This window comes from Maylandia zebra, linkage group LG3 (assembly GCF_041146795.1).
Source record: "Maylandia zebra isolate NMK-2024a linkage group LG3, Mzebra_GT3a, whole genome shotgun sequence".
In the NCBI taxonomy this organism is placed as follows: Eukaryota; Metazoa; Chordata; class Actinopteri; order Cichliformes; family Cichlidae; genus Maylandia; species Maylandia zebra.
This window is the reverse complement of record NC_135169.1, coordinates 5,645,444-5,663,342: the sequence shown is the minus strand read 5'-3', so window position 1 is coordinate 5,663,342 and position 17,899 is coordinate 5,645,444. Positions and strand designations below refer to the sequence as shown.

Below are 17,899 nucleotides of genomic sequence, written 5' to 3'. Positions count from 1 at the left end.
ATATTATAACGGACTACTTAATATAACAATAATTTTCAGACTGACAAGAAAACACTGGTAAGGAATAATTAACTAAGATGATTTATTTTATTGTAATGACTATTTTCACTTCAGATTTACATATTTACAAAAGTGTTTGTCCCCTTCCTGATTTTCTTTTTTTGTTTCTCATACTTCAATGTTGAAGATTATCAAACAAATTTTGAATTTGAATTTATTTATTTAAAAGGGACAGTGCAGTTTAACATAGTCCAAGTACAAAACATGAAGCTGATGTAACGCACATAAGTTTATAGCTATTGCTAATTTTCAACAATTGTCCCTTGTTGGGCTTACAATCAAAATAGATACATTTTACAATAAAATATACATTTTCATTTCATCACACAAAGATAACACAAGTAAACACACGTCACCGTTTCTAAATGAAGATGTTTTTATTAAGTAGAACCCTCATATTTAGTCTTTTTGTATACCTACTTTATGTCTCATCTATCCAAAGAGCTGCTAAATATTAAAGCACAGCAAACACCCAAAGACCACATAAAAAACCCTGTAAAATATAACATGTATGCATCTGAAAGATACTATAACAAAAATAGACAAACATGATAACATGAATGGGGGAAAAAGTACAAAACTACGACCACAACAGTAACTATGCAAAAAGAACTTCACACATCACCTACTCTGCTTAGTAGAGTCAGCTTCCTCTGCTTCTGCAAAATAACAGTTAAGGTAAAGTGTCAGATACAAGTACGTCCAGCATGCATTGCAACTGGACTCACTTGAAAGCTGTGATCCAAATTTTAATTAGGTACGGTTTAGGACTCTTATGGTGCAGTTTATCGCTGCAATTGTTATGGGAATCAAAAAGTCTATCTAAGCAGTAAACTGACATTAATAGTGCAATGTTTTGTGTTTTTAATCCTCCCTAAGTTATATTTTGGTTCTTCAAGTCAGCAGAGGAAAGAAATAGAAGTATAGATCTTAATACAATGCTTCCACAAAAACCTGCGCAGTGACTCCAGAAGAACAGTGTCGAAAATGATGAATGTAAGTCTGTCACTTCAGATGATTACAAAATTAATGAGTCTAAAATTATTTCTACCAAACTACAACTGCAGCTGAACAAATGAGCTGTTGGTGGAACTTTACACTCTGAAATATTGAAAGATTCAAAGGATGAGACAGCTCAGCACAGCATGTTATTAACTTCACACATGAAGTGGTTCAGTCCAGTCAGACTTCAGTTTTGCAGCCACCGTCCACATCCTGCTTCTTCAACTGGTCGTCACGGTAACTCTGGACTTTCCTCCAACGAATCCTGAAGTCTGTCAGTCCTTCTGACAGCATGAGGCCTGACAGCTGGACAAAATGTGCAGATGATGAAAAACATGAAGCATAGTTTGAACTTGTGTCAAGTTTGTGTTGGTGACTGAACTGCTGACCTGCTGTGAAACCTGCTGCTGGATCTCTGTGCTGTGCATGTCTGCCTCTGACTGAAGCTTCATTTTCACCACTGTTTGCTTTGTCACTGCTAAAAATGAACCACATATAACAACACAAACATTAGTGTTTTACATGATGACAGGATCTTACAGTGTTTGCATTCTGGACCTCACCTCTGAAACAGAAAAAACGAACTTTGCCGCTACACATGCCATCAGACCATTTCCCTGAGATTAAATGAAATGATACACAGTACTCAACAAAATTCGGATTATTATTAGGCTCAGCAGGATTCCAGTTAGTGAATGTGGAGGTTGTGTTGTCAGACCAGGGGGCCCAGGGATCCCTGTAGAGGCCAATCCACACATACTGAACCCATGATCCCTTCAAAGTGAGCGTGATGTTGGATTTCTCCTCTTTGCTTCTTATACTGGTCAGGTCTGTGTGGTATGTCCTGCAGTACGACTGAGCTGCTGACCAGGAGCGGCTCTCCATCACTAAGATGTAACTTGTGTTTTTGGCTGTAAAAGATTCAAGAAAGGACGAATTTTGAAACACGTTATGAAGCTCATAAAATTGTAGGACAACTATGCCAACAATTCTTTTTTCCTACCATTGTAACAGAGGAAAGGGTAAGAAGCTCCACAGGGTCTATCATCCATCTGTGTTTGTCCCTGAAGAGCCACACAGTATTCCTTTGCATTTACACAGTCTGGTTGGCCGTTAGCCCAGATCAAAAATTCATGTGTGCTGCCAACATAAAAAAGTTTTCCCTCCATTGACCACTTCCATCTGTAACGATCATTATATAGACCTATCCAAGCATAGTCATCAACGTTTGGTGCCATTGAGAAAAGCAGTTGGTTGATGTTGCTGTTGTAGATGGTGACCAAGTCAGTGAAGTGTTCTCTGCAGTAACTCTGAGCTTCAGTCCAGGTCTTCAGCTGGCTCACAAAGTGGTATTCTCTGGAGTGGGGAGGAAGAGTGGAAAGTCCTCCTGAAAAAAGTATCACTAATTATTGTTGAAACTGGGCTCTTGGGCTGAAAAAGACAAACTTACAGAAATAACAATTACAAATATTTACTATGTGATGCAAGTATGAGGTGGGACATATGGTATTAATACATCAGATAAAGACATGCATTTATTTACATGTTATTTAGTTTTATTCTTTCTTACACAGATTTCTGTAGTTTTTATTTCACCTCACTGTGCGCCTTTGAACATCAAACTTATTTAGGCTAAACAGAGACAACAATAACACCAAAAAGACAGTTCTACTGGTTAATCCATTAGCGGGACTTATACAATAAAAAGAGCAAAAAGAGGCAAAAACATATAATTATGTTTAAATATATGTAACATATGTTGAAGGTAAGATTGTTTTGAGGAAATCTGAAAGTGGTTCTTTATGGCCTCAAACTCTTCCCACACCGGAGATATTGCTCGGGATCAGCTGCCTCCAAAGACCTAAAGGCTAACTAAGCTTGATATTATCACTCCGTTTTCAGCTTAATGGCTTCTCGCTGCTTTGAGTGCATCTTGATCAGTTGACCAGCTCAGACTCCCTTTTCACCCGGATATTCAGATTCAAATTGTGGTTGTAACACTACATCACTCGGGTTTAGATCAGGTCAGCCATTCCTTCCAATCATGCCCTGGATTACCCACACAACCATTGAAGTCTCCCACTAAAAGAGTGGGAGTACCTACTCTTGAGGGTTTTTCACCCAGAGTCCCCAGGTGAAAAACAGTCAAACACAGGGAGGATCTCTGGCTGGCTTTAGTGGCATCTAATAACCAGCTCGCAAAATAAAACAAAATAAAAACAAACCAACAAATTAGGGCTGTCAACATTAACGCAGTCACCACGATTAACGTGATTAAAATTTTTTTATCGTAATTAATCTATTTAGAGCTCAGAGTGAATCAAAATCCCTGAAATGTCACTGCCAACACATTTCTGGTAGCTTGTCCAAAGTTTGTCCATTCTGTGCTGCAGATTGGTTCATTTGAATCGCGTTAACCGTGATGACGGCGCTAACGCGTTAACGTCGTCAGCCCTACAACAAACACAAAAACTGAAGACATTATGATACAGACTTATAATTTGCACCCATGTGTTTTCTAAATTCTATCACACACATATACGTCAAAAGTGAGCGTGAGGGCCCTCACTGCACCTACTGCTGCTGCGGTTGCAGGTGTTAACAAAAGGTGAGATGTTATTTGGCTGTAAGAGATAGCAAAACATGAAACTAAGAAAACAAAGAAGAATGAAAACACTGCGTGAACTAAAAGACGATGACACTCAGTTAAAACACCATGAATAAACTATAAACTGAGTAAACTATGTGTAGCCTGGCTAAATTAACCAGCCCAGAACACAGATTATCTTTGGGGTTCTTTTAATCTGAATGATAAAGTAAGTGCTCAGAAGAAAATAACAAGGTTGTAAAAATAAAGAAATAAAATTGTTACAGACAGCTCCTATCCAGTAACAGCTTTGTGCTCTGGTAACCCACTGCTACTGCAGGTTATTTCCCCAACTTTATCAGCATCTGGAACTCAAGGACATCTAGCGTCATTTCGTGTCTGATATAAACCCAAACATAAATAAAACAAAACTTAGCAGTGCAAAAATAACTGTAGTGGCTTCTCAGTGCATTAATCCAGCAGAAAACGGAATATGGATCCCTCTGAGACGAACGGCGAAGTTGGTGGCAGCTACTCCTGGTGCCTTAACTGTTGCACACTTTGCGTTCAAAACAGATCACGCAGCGAAAAAAGGCATTGCACACCCACATAACACCAATGCAAGCTAGCACTCGTGCATGTCTCCGTAGATCCCCATGATCCCTTCCGCTCTCAGAGGTACCCCAAAAGAAAAACAGTGCCATCCAGTGGCATGTCCCATAATATCGAACTTCCACCCGGCTACATACTCCCCTGCTTAAGAGTCAACGTCCCCGGTGACTCAATTGGTATATCTCAACTCATGCACTGCTTCCTTAAAGAGAGCAGTACCCAAATTAGTCAACAACTGAGACAGTACCTCAGGGCTCAAGGTGATGGCATGACATGCTGATACAGGGACATGGTAAGGGTTTGAATGCACTCCAGCATTAGCTCTTTTACTCCGACGGGGCACTGGTGTTGGTGGAATGACCCCAATATCCCTGTTAGTTTCAGTAGCAACTGTCTCTGGTGTGGACACCTGCTCAGAGTCAGATGGTACAGTAACACGAGCATCATCAGTGTTTACAGACTCAGAAATGTCACTGCTTTGAACTGCTTCATCAGACCCCTGCTCTGCACTTGGGTATGAGGTTTCTCCGAACAACACATACTCAGGATCTGGATCTGAACAGCCTGTTTTCTCTTCTGTCCTAGGACTCACTACCACAGGGGATTCATTATTTTTCTTTTTCCTGGGTGCAGGAATTGGGCCAATACAAGGTCTAAGGTTAGCTCTGTGAACCCGTTTTACTGGCCCACCCTCCACCGGCTCCACTGCATGTGTGCTGCCCTGGACTTCGACAACCCTATAAACCACAGGGCTCCAGGCGTCCTGAATTTTGTTCCTGCCTTGGGGCCAGTGTCGCAGATAAACTAACTGACCTACTTCAACAGGGGGGCAATAGACTCGGGTTTTGTCCAGCTCAAGCCTTTCCGCTGCTTTCTGCTCCGTGTGCTGCCTTGCTCTGTTATGTGCTTCATTTAAGCGCTGCTGATGCACAACCAGCCAGTCATGTCTCTTATCAAGCACCTGCTCCTGCCCCAGTAAAGCATCTACAGGAAGGTGGGGGTGCACTCCAAACATGAGGTAATACGGCGAGTGCCCTGTGGTGGCATGGGGAGTCACATTGTACGCATAGACCAATTCTGGCAAATACTCAGGCCAATGGCGTTTCTTGTCAGGTGGGAGGGTACGCAATAGGTCATGAAGTGTCCTATTGAAACGTTCACATTGTGCATTACCTTGGGGATGATGTGGTGTAGTACGGCTTTTTTTAACCCCATATAACTTGCACAGTTCCTGAATCACATCACTTTCAAAATTTCTGCCCTGATCAGAATGTAACCTCTCTGGTACGCCATACCTCATGAACCACTCTCTAAGCAAAATCTTAGCAGTTGTATCAGCTTTCTGGTCGCGTGTGGGGAAAGCTTGTGTGAACTTGGTGAAAACATCTGTAACCACCAACACATTTTCCCGTCCATCTGAGGCTGGCTCCAACATGCTAAAATCTACTGCAACCACTTCAAGAGGTCTAGTGGCCAAAAAAGGCTTGACAGGGGCATGAATCTTGGGCTGTGGCAACTTAGTAAGCACACATCTGTAGCATTTCTTAATCCACTGGTCCACTTCTTCATACATACCAACCCAAAAACATCTCTGTCTTAACAGATTCTGGGTCCGCTCCACCCCCTGATGCCCCATCTGATCATGCACACTCCCCAGTACAGCTTCCTTTAAACAAGCTGGCAAAAGGAGCTGCTGACACCTCCCCAAATGTCCATCCTCAATGACCCGATACAACAATCCCTCCAACTCCATGATACGTGACCACTGCCGGAGCAGAGAAATCACAGACTTAGCCAAACCTCTCCTCTGCTGGTGTGTGGGTTTCTTCTTTTTGTCCCAAAACTGCCTAAAGGACTTGATAGTAGGGTCAGAGCACTGAAACTGTCGCAACTCTTCCTTAGAATACCCTGGCAGAGTGGGTGTATTCCCTTGGGAATCAGTAAAATGGGTGTCTTGCTCAACTGCTGTGACCCGGGCCTGCCTCACCTGACAACATTTTACACCTGCACTTACTAAGTCCAGGCCTAGCGTTGTCCCTCTGCTGACAAGGTTACAGATGGATATGCATCCATCAAACTCCTCCTCATCTCCTGCAGGCTGGGGCTCCCCTGCTAATGGCTGTCTAGAGAGGGTATCGGCTGCTGTGTTACACCGACCAGGACGATACTGCACCTCAAAGTCAAATGGCGCTAACTGGGCAACCCAGCGCTGTTCAATGGCTCCCAGCTTTGCTGAGTTCAGGTGGCAGAGGGGGTTGTTATCTGTCACAACTGTGAATTTGGAGCCTAAGAGATACCCCCTAAACTTCTCAGACACAGCCCATTTAAGGGCGAGGAGCTCTAATTTCATGCTGCTATAGTTTCTGTCATTTCTCTCTGCATTTCTCAACCTTCGGCTGGCGTATGCTATAACACGTTTCCTGCCACCCTGCACCTGATAAAGAACTGCTCCCAGTCCTAAACTGCTGGCATCCGTCTCAACAACAAATGGCAGTGAGAAATCAGCATAAGCAAGTAGGGGGGCACTCGTGAGCTTCTCTTTCAGCTGTTCAAATGACTCTTGACAAGATGGCGTCCACACACTTTCCAGCAAGTTTTTATATTTAGCTGGACTGTCCTCCTTGCCCCATGCATTAATCAGATCATGCAAAGGACCTGCCAGCTGCGAAAATCCATGGAGAAATCTCCTGTAATAACTGCAAAAACCCAGGAAGGATCTCAGCTCTTTAACTGTGGTGGGTACTGGCCACTGCCTCACTGCAGCTATCTTGTCTGGGTCCGTACCTATCCCTTCAGCTGAGATCTGGTGACCCAAAAAGCGTACACTAGATTGGAGAAAATGACATTTCTCCACCTTAACCTTCAGCCCAGTTTCCCTGAGTCTCTGCAACACTATCTGAAGACGTGTCAAATGGTCTTCAAAAGTTGATGAGTAGACTAATATGTCATCTAGGTACACGAGCATGATCTGAAGGATTAAGTCACTCATAGTGGCCTGCATGAGTCTTTGGAAAGTGGCTGGACCGTTACACACACCAAAGGGCAATCTGGTATATTCAAACAACCCAAATGGGGTTGTAAAAGCAGTCTTGTGCCTGTCTCTTTCGTGAACTGCCACTTGATGATAGCCACTTGCCAGGTCGATAGTCGAGAAAAACCTTGCACCATGTAATGCATCAAAGGATTCATCTATACGGGGCAAAGGAAAGGCATCACGTCTGGTCTTGGCATTTAGCCGCCTGTAATCGACACATAACCTCAAGCTGTTGTCTGTCTTCCTCACCAGCACAATGGGCGATGCATAGGCACTAGTGCTTTCTTTGATCACACCCTTTTTCAGAAGCTGGGTTATGTGTTCTCGCACCTCTTTGTACTGTGTTGGAGGTATCCGTCGGTAGGCCTGAGTGACCGGGACATCATCGACTAGGTGTATCTCATGACTGATCTTCTCTGTATAACCTAGATCTTCATCCTTGAAAGCAAAAACATCTGCATACTGAGCCAAAAGTGCAGCTAATTTGGTCTGTTCCTCTTGGGAGCCACTAATGCTCAGCTGCTCTATCAGCAATTTCAGTTCACCATCAGATTCTTTAGCCCCTTCCTTATTCAGTGACACTTCCTCGTGGTCAGCAGAGATACGATTAAACTGCACCTCAGCTGCATTTTCAACACACTCCACTACAGTAAGCATACCAAGTCTGGTCCGGGGAGCCAACCACACATCTTCCTGAGAGAAGTTCACAACTTGAACTGGAAACACGTGCCTGTCAGTTTCAACAAGAGTAGGAACAACAACCAAACCACTGGGAACGAGCGTGTTGGCTGGCTCAAGTAACATTAAGGTCTGGTCATCTGAAACTTTCCCAAGCCCTCTAGCAAATACTGTGGCCACGGATGATGCTGGCACGTGTACAGTATTTTTACCAGCTAACCGGGCGATGGATGACCTCTCTAATACTTCGCAGGCTTGCACCCTCTGAAAAGCTTCTCCCCAAGCAGCATTTAACTCTCCTCCGAGAGTTGAATCAAAACTAGCAATGGCTAGCTCCTTACATCTCTTTATTATGTTCATTCCAACAAGAACAGGGGGGGATCCCTCTAGTCTGCTGGCACCTTTTCCCACCTGCTGTTCCACATCATTTTCCTGCACCTTAACTTTAGCTGACATTAGCTCTTGGTCCTGTGGCCCTCCTGGTTCTGGGGCGGGGTCCCTGACTACCAAAAACCCACACTCCTGCGCTGTTAACCCCATGACCTGCACATCCAGCTCAATGTAACCTATATAAGGAATTGGCAATGAGTTAGCTGCAGTCAATTTAAGCCATTTAGCTGTAGGGGTTACATCATCATCTTCACCCATTAGGTGTTGTCGGAAAAATGCCTCTGAGATGGTGCTAACCTGGCTCCCTGTATCCAAAAGGGTTCTAGCCTTAATCCCTCCCACCTCAATTTCAACTTCAGGACATTTACCAACTGCTCTGTCAAAAAATCTCTCACGAGTTAGGGTCTTTGAGCCAGTAGTCTCCCCTCGAATTGCCCGGCTCTTGGCAACCGAGGTGGCTAGTTTCCCTGACCAGGTGCAGGAACAGAAACTGGAGAAGCTCCTTGCTTAAGGGTTTTGCACTCCCTAGCAATGTGTCCAACTCCCTTACACTTGAAACAGATGGGCTTCCCATCATCAGTGAACTGGAACTTTGATCTGGGAATCCCACGTTTAGGGGCCCTTTCTCCGGATGTAACACTCTCCCTAACCACACTGAGTAACTCCCCAATAGCCTTGCCCTGCTCAGAAACCACCTTAAGGATTTCATCTAGAGTTGCAGATGACCTATCTGGAGCTTCACGGGTACTCTGATCCCTTGCAACCGCACTGTCACTTAATATGGGCCTGCTCTTGGCAACTCTGGTGCCACTAGGTTTTTCTTCCATCGACCAAGCAATTGCTTCCTGACGTACATCAAAAAGCGTAGACTCTGGCTTTTCCCTCACCATCTTGCGAAGCTCCCTTCGCAGAGTGGAGTCTCTTACTCCCTCCACAAACTGGTCTCTAACTGCCATCTTTGTGTCTCGTACTGCATCAGGCCTTTGTTTAAGGGCTAAGCGGAGGATCTGGGACAGAGCGTGTGAGTACTCAAAGAAATCTTCACCTTCTAGCTGGAAACGGCTAAAAAAGGTTTGCAGTAACTGTGCTACACTGCGCCTCTCACCATAAGCTTCTCTGAGAAAACAAAATATTTCTTCGGGTTCAATTTGCTCTCCCCCAGTACATAACTTGATCTCTTCAAGTGCAGAACCCCTGAGGAGGGAAAAAATGAAGTCAACCTGATCATCATTACCCAAGCCTCTAGTTCTGATACCCCTCTGTACTTCATCAATAAACTCCTCTACAGAACGTCCATCTACGGTTGCATCCCCACTAAAGGGTTGAATAGGTCGCTCTCGCGGCAGATATACATATGACCTACTTGCCCCGTCACTCAAAGCAGTTATCCTGGCCATAGCCTGGTCATGTTTGTTACTCAGTTCTGACAATTTTGCCTGAAGCTCAGTGACAGGGTCCCTTGCGGTGGCCCCCGCCAAACCCTGGTCATCGTCACTGTTTGTGTCTGACATGATGAAATGTCTGTGTCCAGATTAGTCTTTGGTCAGGATGCAGAAATTGCCTTAGCAGTCTATTCAGCTAGGTGCCACTGATGTCCTCTTCTCCTCTGGAAAGAATCCTTCCCTCGATCGAAATCACCCTCTTCTGGAAAGACTGGCCACTGCTCCTCTGCACACCTCTGGTATGGCCTCAATCGTCCGATCCTTTCCAATCCCTCGCGTCGCAGGTGACCACCACTACAGTTATTTCTTGCACCGTAAAATAACCTACTTAAACGGAAACCCATAAAAAACTAAATCGCTGAGCTGCCACTTTTGCAGATACCCCACTCCTGGTACCAAATTGTGTAGCCTGGCTAAATTAACCAGCCCAGAACACAGATTATCTTTGGGGTTCTTTTAATCTGAATGATAAAGTAAGTGCTCAGAAGAAAATAACAAGGTTGTAAAAATAAAGAAATAAAATTGTTACAGACAGCTCCTATCCAGTAACAGCTTTGTACTCTGGTAACCCACTGCTACTGCAGGTTATTTCCCCAACTTTATCAGCATCTGGAACTCAAGGACATCTAGCGTCATTTCGTGTCTGATATAAACCCAAACATAAATAAAACAAAACTTAGCAGTGCAAAAATAACTGTAGTGGCTTCTCAGTGCATTAATCCAGCAGAAAACGGAATATGGATCCCTCTGAGACGAACGGCGAAGTTGGTGGCAGCTACTCCTGGTGCCTTAACTGTTGCACACTTTGCGTTCAAAACAGATCACGCAGCGAAAAAAGGCATTGCACACCCACATAACACCAATGCAAGCTAGCACTCATGCATGTCTCCGTAGATCCCCATGATCCCTTCCGCTCTCAGAGGTACCCCAAAAGAAAAACAGTGCCATCCAGTGGCATGTCCCATAATATCGAACTTCCACCCGGCTACATATGAAACACAATGACTGTAACAATGGTGATGATATCAGACGACCTGACACCTACTGAACGGAAACACGCAGACTAAATACACATAAGTAATGATCAAGGGAAGTGGAATCACATGGGGAAACAGCTGACAATGAACATAATGACAGGACAGGCGAAGTGGAACTAAATCTGACAAACAGAAAACACTGGACTCTGTTTTAAAAACAAAACAGGAAACATGAAGACATGGATATGACACAGACTTGACAATGAGAATCACACAAACCCAAAACATGACAGATAAGACACACGTAACAACCAAGGAACTTTGACACAGGGGTGAACACACAAGTGGAACCTGATAAACCATGAGTAAAACTGTAAACTAGGCATGACCAAATGTATCTAGATAACTGGAGAAAAAACTACAATACAGATGAAAGGACAGGATAACATGGAGCTCAGAAATACTGGGTCGCATGACCCAGGACCATGACAATTAGTTTATGTTGTGGGGTTGGGTGCTGATACTGGAGTGCAAAATTACTTATGGAAGATAGACAAGAAAAGGTCAAAGCCATCAGGTCCGCAGGAAACTAAAATAATTTTAAATCACATGAGCCAAGTTTGTATTCAAAGCAGAAAAAAAAAATAACAGAACAAATGTTTGAACAGAGAAATTTAACAATTTTATACACTAAGTTCGCTCATTTAAAATTTGATTCCTGCTACAGGTCCTGAAACAGTTGGGACAGAGGCAACAGATGTTTGAAAAAAATGTAGAAGAACCCACCCACCACTTTAATCACACTCTAGATCTTGTTTTAACATATGGCATAGAAACAGAACATTTAACAGTGTTTCCTGAAAACCCTCTCCTGTCTGATCATTTCCTGATAACATTTACATTTACAATAATTGATTACACAGCAGTGGAGAGTAGACTTTATCTTAGACTTTAGTAGATGTCTTTCTGAAAGCGCTGTAACTAGGTTTAAGAATATAATCCACCCACTGTTATCATCTTCAATGGCCTGTACCAACACAGAGCAGAGCAGCTATTTGAACGCTACTCCAACAGAGGTCGATTATCTTCTTAATAATTTTACCTCCTCACTATATTAAGCACCTTGTGGTGACCGTTGTTGTGATTTGGCGCTGTTTAATAGAACTGAATTATTCTCCTTGTGTTGAAATATTTACCACAAAGACAGAGATGGGCCACAAAGACGCGGGTATTGTAATGGGGAAATTCTAGTTGTTCTGTTATCACTAAAAGTTGTAAAATGTTGTATCACTAAAATATCATTCTCAGTTAGTTGTTATTTAATATGTTTACAGCGCCCTCTGTGGTTGCTTCAAGTAATGCACTTTAGAAACGGCTTTATTTTGAAACAACTTTATTGACCAGGAAGTCGGCACAAGAAAGCAAGTGAGTAAAACAAAGGGAAACATATCGGCACACAGTTTATGGTGTCCTGTTGGAAAAAATACTGTCCACATCTTCGGTTTATGGTTGTATCGCCGGTATGTATTTAAAGTATAAATTGCAACTTTTTGTACAATATGTTGCCCGCTAATGCGGGCAACATATTGAGACTCCGCTATGCGGAGTCTCCAGGCCAGGACCAGCAGACTGAAGGACAGCTTCATCCATCAGGCTGTCAGGAAGCTAAACTCCCTCCCGATTCTGCCCCCCTCTCCCCTCTTCTCCACCACGGTCTCACTGAACTCTGTCACACACACACACACACTCACTCTCTGACGCACTCACTGGCCTGCTCCAGTCACTTTGTGGAGCATTGGACTGCTTAAGCATTGGACCTCATAAGCCTTTGTTGTTACACTATCTCTTACCGTACACTACTAAATCCCCATTTGCACTATTTGCCTATTTTGCACCACTATGCCTTCTTACTTGAATATTGTATATTGTATATTGCATAGCTTTTTTTTGTTATACGTAAAATTGTATTGTATTTATTTAAATTTATTTAAATTTTTACTTTTTAATTATTTTATTTGCATTTTTCTAATCACTAGGGTTTGAGAGTAACGCAATTTCTATTCTGTGTATGTCCTGTACATGTGGCAGAATTGACAAATAAAGTTGACTTGACTTGACTTGACTTGACAGGTTACAGGTCATAACAGATCAGTGACCAGTCCAATTAACACATACTGTACAAACTGCCTCCAGCCATCAGATTCATCCAGTTTTAACTATATTCTAACTTTCTTCTCGTTCATGATCTTTTGCTTCTTACCTGTCTATCCTTGATTTTACTGTCTATCCAGTCACAATTCATTTATTTTTGCAAAATCGGTAGACATTAAAAAAGCAAGAAATTTCAACACAATAATACAAATTAATACAAATAATGCAGTATTTGGCTGTAAAGCTAGTCCTTTTGTTAAGCTAGTTACCCGCGATTTTGGAGGTCGTCTGGGATAGCATTAGTAGTAGTTTAAAAAGTTTACATAATTAGACATATGCTATGTAGTAGCATTGTGGTATATAAATGCATATTATGTTGCACATATGTATGTCATGACTGTATTATTTGTCTTGGGTTTAGATTTACACTTTTGAATGTCAGTAAACCTGTTGACAACGCTCATCGGTCTTCAGAGTGGTGATATAAGAAAGGTGTTAACGCCCCTGCATCGGACATGCACCCATAACACACACTAGTCTATCCTCACATTTAGATTTAGATGAAAGATTTGTGTCAATATGACCTGATGAAAACTGCTTAGCTTTGCTTAACGATGTTTAACTATGTTATCTGCTAAGTATTAGGACATAGAAAAATGAAACTCCCAAGAAGACCAGTGCCAAGAGCTTCCTGCAGAATAAATAGTGGGAAAGTCTTCCCTGCCTAGCAACAGTTAGGGGGGACAATAAACAGTTGAAAGTAAAAGGTTACAGCGAGAATGTGTGATGTTATAAAAGGGATGCTGCGAAATCCCAAGGTCAGCTCTCCAGCATGCAGTAATTAAAATATCTTGACCACAGCTGACCTTGTTGCAAATCTCATTGTTAGCAAAATGTTTCATTTGGCAAAGACTTGATGTCAGGTGTTGTTCCTGATGGAACTCTCCTTTGTTTGTGCTTAGTCTCAGAAGTAGTAATACACTGGTTTGTGGTTAATAACAGTAAAAATAAGAAGGAGGAGAAAAAGAAGCAAGAAAAAAATCCCCATTATTGGGACAATATTAACTCAGCAGTGAAAACATGAAAAACATCTTAGTTTAATAGATCTTACATAAATAACTACAAAAAGTCCTTTAATAAATCCAAAATTAAATATAAAAAAAATGAATTTACATTTGAAATTAATGAAGGTGTTGTAGCATGAGGAGATGAGATTTCATCTTTGTCCTTGTGGCTGATGTGTTAATAAATACATGGTTAAAAAACATTACATGTAATCTGATTACCAAAATGACAGCAGTCTGTCTCGATGTGTTTATAGACTATATTTCAAATGTTTTAGATATTAATATCACTGACCTGAGAGCAGCAGGATGAGAAATAAACAGGTTTCTTCCATTCTTTGCTTCTGTATAATAGATGTAGTCATCAAAGATGTTTATCATTTAAGGTTTCTTATCTCCAGTCCAATAAGTTGCTTAGTTTATATGCATATCCACAATAATTATATCAAAAAGGTTTTGAGCATTTAAAATCTATAATTCCCTAAAACAATAGTTTAAATCAGAATAATAGAAAAAAATAATGATGGGTGACTTACATGACAACGTATCTTGTGATCTCTTCAGGGAAACTGAGTTTAACCAGGTCTTTATTTGATCCTTTAAAATATTTTACTGTCAAATCAATTCCCCTGAAGGGAGTGAACTTTCTGTAGAAATTGGGCACGTGTGGAGTTGAAGTAAAAACGTGTTTCAATGAATGTTAATTATAATGTTATTACATTCATGTAGTCAAGTAAATGCTGTTAACATACTTTTATCAACTAAATCTCTTGTTTATGTTTTGAGGTTGTAAATTACATGCCTCTGCGCTTAGCGACATAATCAAGGTTACACAAAGGTGAATACTTTTTACCAACATTCAAATCATTAGGGAAATCAGGCTGTTAAAGCAGGCAAGAAAAAGACAAATAAGCTCAGACATGTTTCCGAGAATCAGACAACATAGGCAAAAAAATAAAAAGCAAATAACCTCAGATGTGGTTCTAGGAACCAGGAGCATGGGTGTTAGTAACAGGAGGGTAAGATATATGGAGTGTGTGCTTGTCATTTGTCTTTATCATTCAGGGCACTGTACAGTTTATTAGGAGGCAATTTCATTAACTACACGCAAAAAAAATATTAATGGTGCCCCTAGGTAGAACTTAACCAAAAAGCATTTTTAACTTTAAAAAGTAAGTTGTGTACATGTATATGCTTCAGTGAGCTGACTAATCAATTTTAAAACTCAGTGCACCACAAAAACACTCCTTAACTTAAATGTTTGAGTATATTGAACAAAATACTTTTATCATTACTCAACAACAGAAAATATTAAACTGTATATAAAAGTGAGTTTGAACATCATCCATGTTTGAATTACATGCTCTGCACCATATTGAAAACATTATTAAAAGTGAAATTAAAAAAAACAAAAAAAACAATAGAGGAAACAGAAAAAATCTGAGGTTGTCAACACTACCTGGTAAGTTTCTTGTTTTATAGTGTTTTATCAATATGTGCTAGTTATATAATTTCAATGTGCAAAACATTTTTGTCACAAAACAAATAACTTAATTTTATAATTTAGCATTGTAAAATTCATTTTAAACATTAGATAGCTGTTCTTTTAGCTAGCAAAAACAGTACTCACTATTGTTTGTCCCTATATCTGTGTAAGTTTATTCTGAAAATGGCAGCTACAAGACATGCATAGACGCTTAGATTGTGTTATGCCAGTTGTTACTGTACAAACATAAAAGGATATAAATCTTTTCCTTTTTCACTTGCGCCACCGGGCCCTCTGACCACCACCAGTAGGCAATGGGTGAAGTGTTTTGCCCACGGACACAACGACTGAGACTGTCCAAACTGGGGCACAAACCGGCACCCTTCCGATTACAAGACGAACTCCCAACGCTTGAGCCACGATCGCCCGTGGCTCATTAGACCATGATGCCTCTGCCTTTCTAAATGGAGGGACAGTAACTGCATGTGTATATGTAAGCGTGTAAAACCTGAAGATAGTCAAATGAAATAAACTGCAATGGAGCAAAATATGTGTGTGTGTGGTTGAAGGATGGATGTGATTGTGCATGCCTCGCGCACGGGGGGGTTGTGTGTCACAGTTTGTGAACCCTGACTGTGTTCGGTGACTTTAATAAGCACTGAACAGATGAATTACATGTTCTAATAGTACACTTTAAAATATAGTCATTAAACACCTGAAATGTACTGTAATTTAGCAGAGCAAAACTGTTTAAAAAAATAATAACTCTAGCTAGCCATTTTTTAGCTAGCACACATTCCTCAGAAATATTAATCTGCAATACTTTAGTTTCACAATGGTTGCTAAATGATGTGAACTTACACTCCATTTTTGTTTAGCTCATTGTTATGCTACGATAGAAAAAGTACCTTGTCAGTTTTTCACTTCACTAATTAAAATTTGTCACTTGTCAGAGTGTGTTTGGTTATCTGATAGACGATGTAGACAGCATATAAGTTTGAATCATGCGGTCAGTTGCTGCTTTCAAAATAAGACACAATACTACAACAAGGGAAAGACCCAGGGAAACCAAGTTAACTATAAAACCCCTGAAAACCATAAATTTCACACCGTAGCCTCAACTCTCGTGGCCCGGTACCAAACGACTCACGGACCAGTTTTAAAGATGGCGCCGGTGAGGTCGGCTGCCGTCACGACTGCTCCGACCACTTTTTCTTTGTCTTTGCTTTTTAAGTTAGTTTTCAGCGTTTCTAAATCGGCAAAATCATCACCATTGGGTACATTAGGTATGACCGTGACACTCTTGTTTCTATTGGTATACAATGTACTCACAATTCGAAGTTTTTAACTCCGGATCCGAGCTGGCCGAGTGAGATCTTGAGGGAGAACAAAGGGAAGCGGCGGCCTAGAGGGAAGCGAGCCGGCGTCAGGAACAGGCTGAGAGCTCGTGCACACCGCACACCTCTGCCTAGCATCCTGCTCGCCAACGTCCAGTCACTGGAGAACAAGCTTGACGACCTCAGGGCCAGGATGAAGTTCCAGAGAGACATTCGGGACTGCAATCTCCTCTACTTCACCGAGACATCCAGCCGGCCGAGTTCTTCTCGGTTCACCGCATGGACAGGACACAGGACTCGGGGAAGTCAAGGGGAGGCAGCGTGTGTTTAATGGTGAACAACAACTGGTGCAACAGTGCGAACGTTGTTCCTCTCACACGCTCCTGCACACCAAATCTGGAACTACTGTCCATCATGTGTCGTCCTTTTTATCTACCTCGGGAATTTACATCGGTCATTGTAAGTGCCGTTTATATTCCACCACAAGCGGACACGGTCACCGCCTTATGCGAGCTGCATGAGGCACTCACACAGCACCAGACACAACACCGGGACGCTGCGCTTATTGTGATGGGGGACTTTAATAGCGCCAACCTCAAACGCGCAGCGCCGAACTTTTATCAACACATCACCTGCCCCACCAGGGGTGAAAGGACACTGGACCACTGCTACACTACGGTCAAGGACGGCTACAAGGCACAATCCCGCCCCCCGTTTGGCAAATCTGATCACGCCGCCATCTTCCTCATGCCAAAATACAAACAAAGGCTGAAACAGGAAGTTCCGGTTCAGAGGAAGGTCGCGCGCTGGACGGATCAATCGGTGGCCGCGTTACAGGACGCACTCGATGACGCAGACTGGGGCATGTTCAGAAACAGCTCCGACGATGACGTCAACGTGTTTACGGAAGCGGTTGTGGGATTCATCAGGAAACTAGCGGATGATACTGTGGAGACAAAGACTATCACAACGTTTCCCAACCAGAAGCCGTGGGTGGATAAAACCATCCGCGACGCTCTGAGATCCCGCACCGCTGCCTACAACACGGGACTCATGACGGGGGACATGGACCCGTACAA

At 42.2% G+C, this 17,899-nt stretch overlaps 1 protein-coding gene across 2 annotated transcripts; it reads right to left on the bottom strand.

Moving 5' to 3' along the window:
- Positions 1–217: 217 nt before the first annotated feature.
- Positions 218–14,341, bottom strand: LOC143416938 (C-type lectin mannose-binding isoform-like). 2 transcript variants are annotated; one of them, XM_076882609.1, is made up of 4 exons: positions 14,293–14,341; positions 1,626–2,449; positions 1,452–1,540; positions 218–1,368 (listed from the first exon to the last, which is right to left on the bottom strand). In XM_076882609.1, exons 2-4 carry the CDS (start codon positions 1,945–1,947, stop codon positions 1,243–1,245), a joined length of 537 nt encoding a protein of 178 aa, XP_076738724.1. In that variant the 5' UTR covers positions 1,948–2,449; positions 14,293–14,341; the 3' UTR covers positions 218–1,242. The 2 variants fall into 2 exon arrangements, with proteins under 2 accessions (XP_076738724.1, XP_076738723.1); XM_076882608.1 differs by lacking the exon at positions 14,293–14,341 and having other exon boundaries at positions 1,626–2,557.
- Positions 14,342–17,899: the final 3,558 nt, after the last annotated feature.

Excerpts from the sequence above, each read along its gene's own strand:
- LOC143416938 (XM_076882609.1), bottom strand. The coding sequence starts at position 1,947 with ATGGAGAGCCGCTCCTGGTCAGCAGCTCAGTCGTACTGCAGGACATAC. Across the intron at positions 1,541-1,625 it reads TCGTTTTTTCTGTTTCAGAG|CAGTGACAAAGCAAACAGTG; the intron begins GTGAGGTCCAGA and ends GTTCATTTTTAG. Across the intron at positions 1,369-1,451 it reads AGCAGCAGGTTTCACAGCAG|CTGTCAGGCCTCATGCTGTC; the intron begins GTCAGCAGTTCA and ends CATTTTGTCCAG.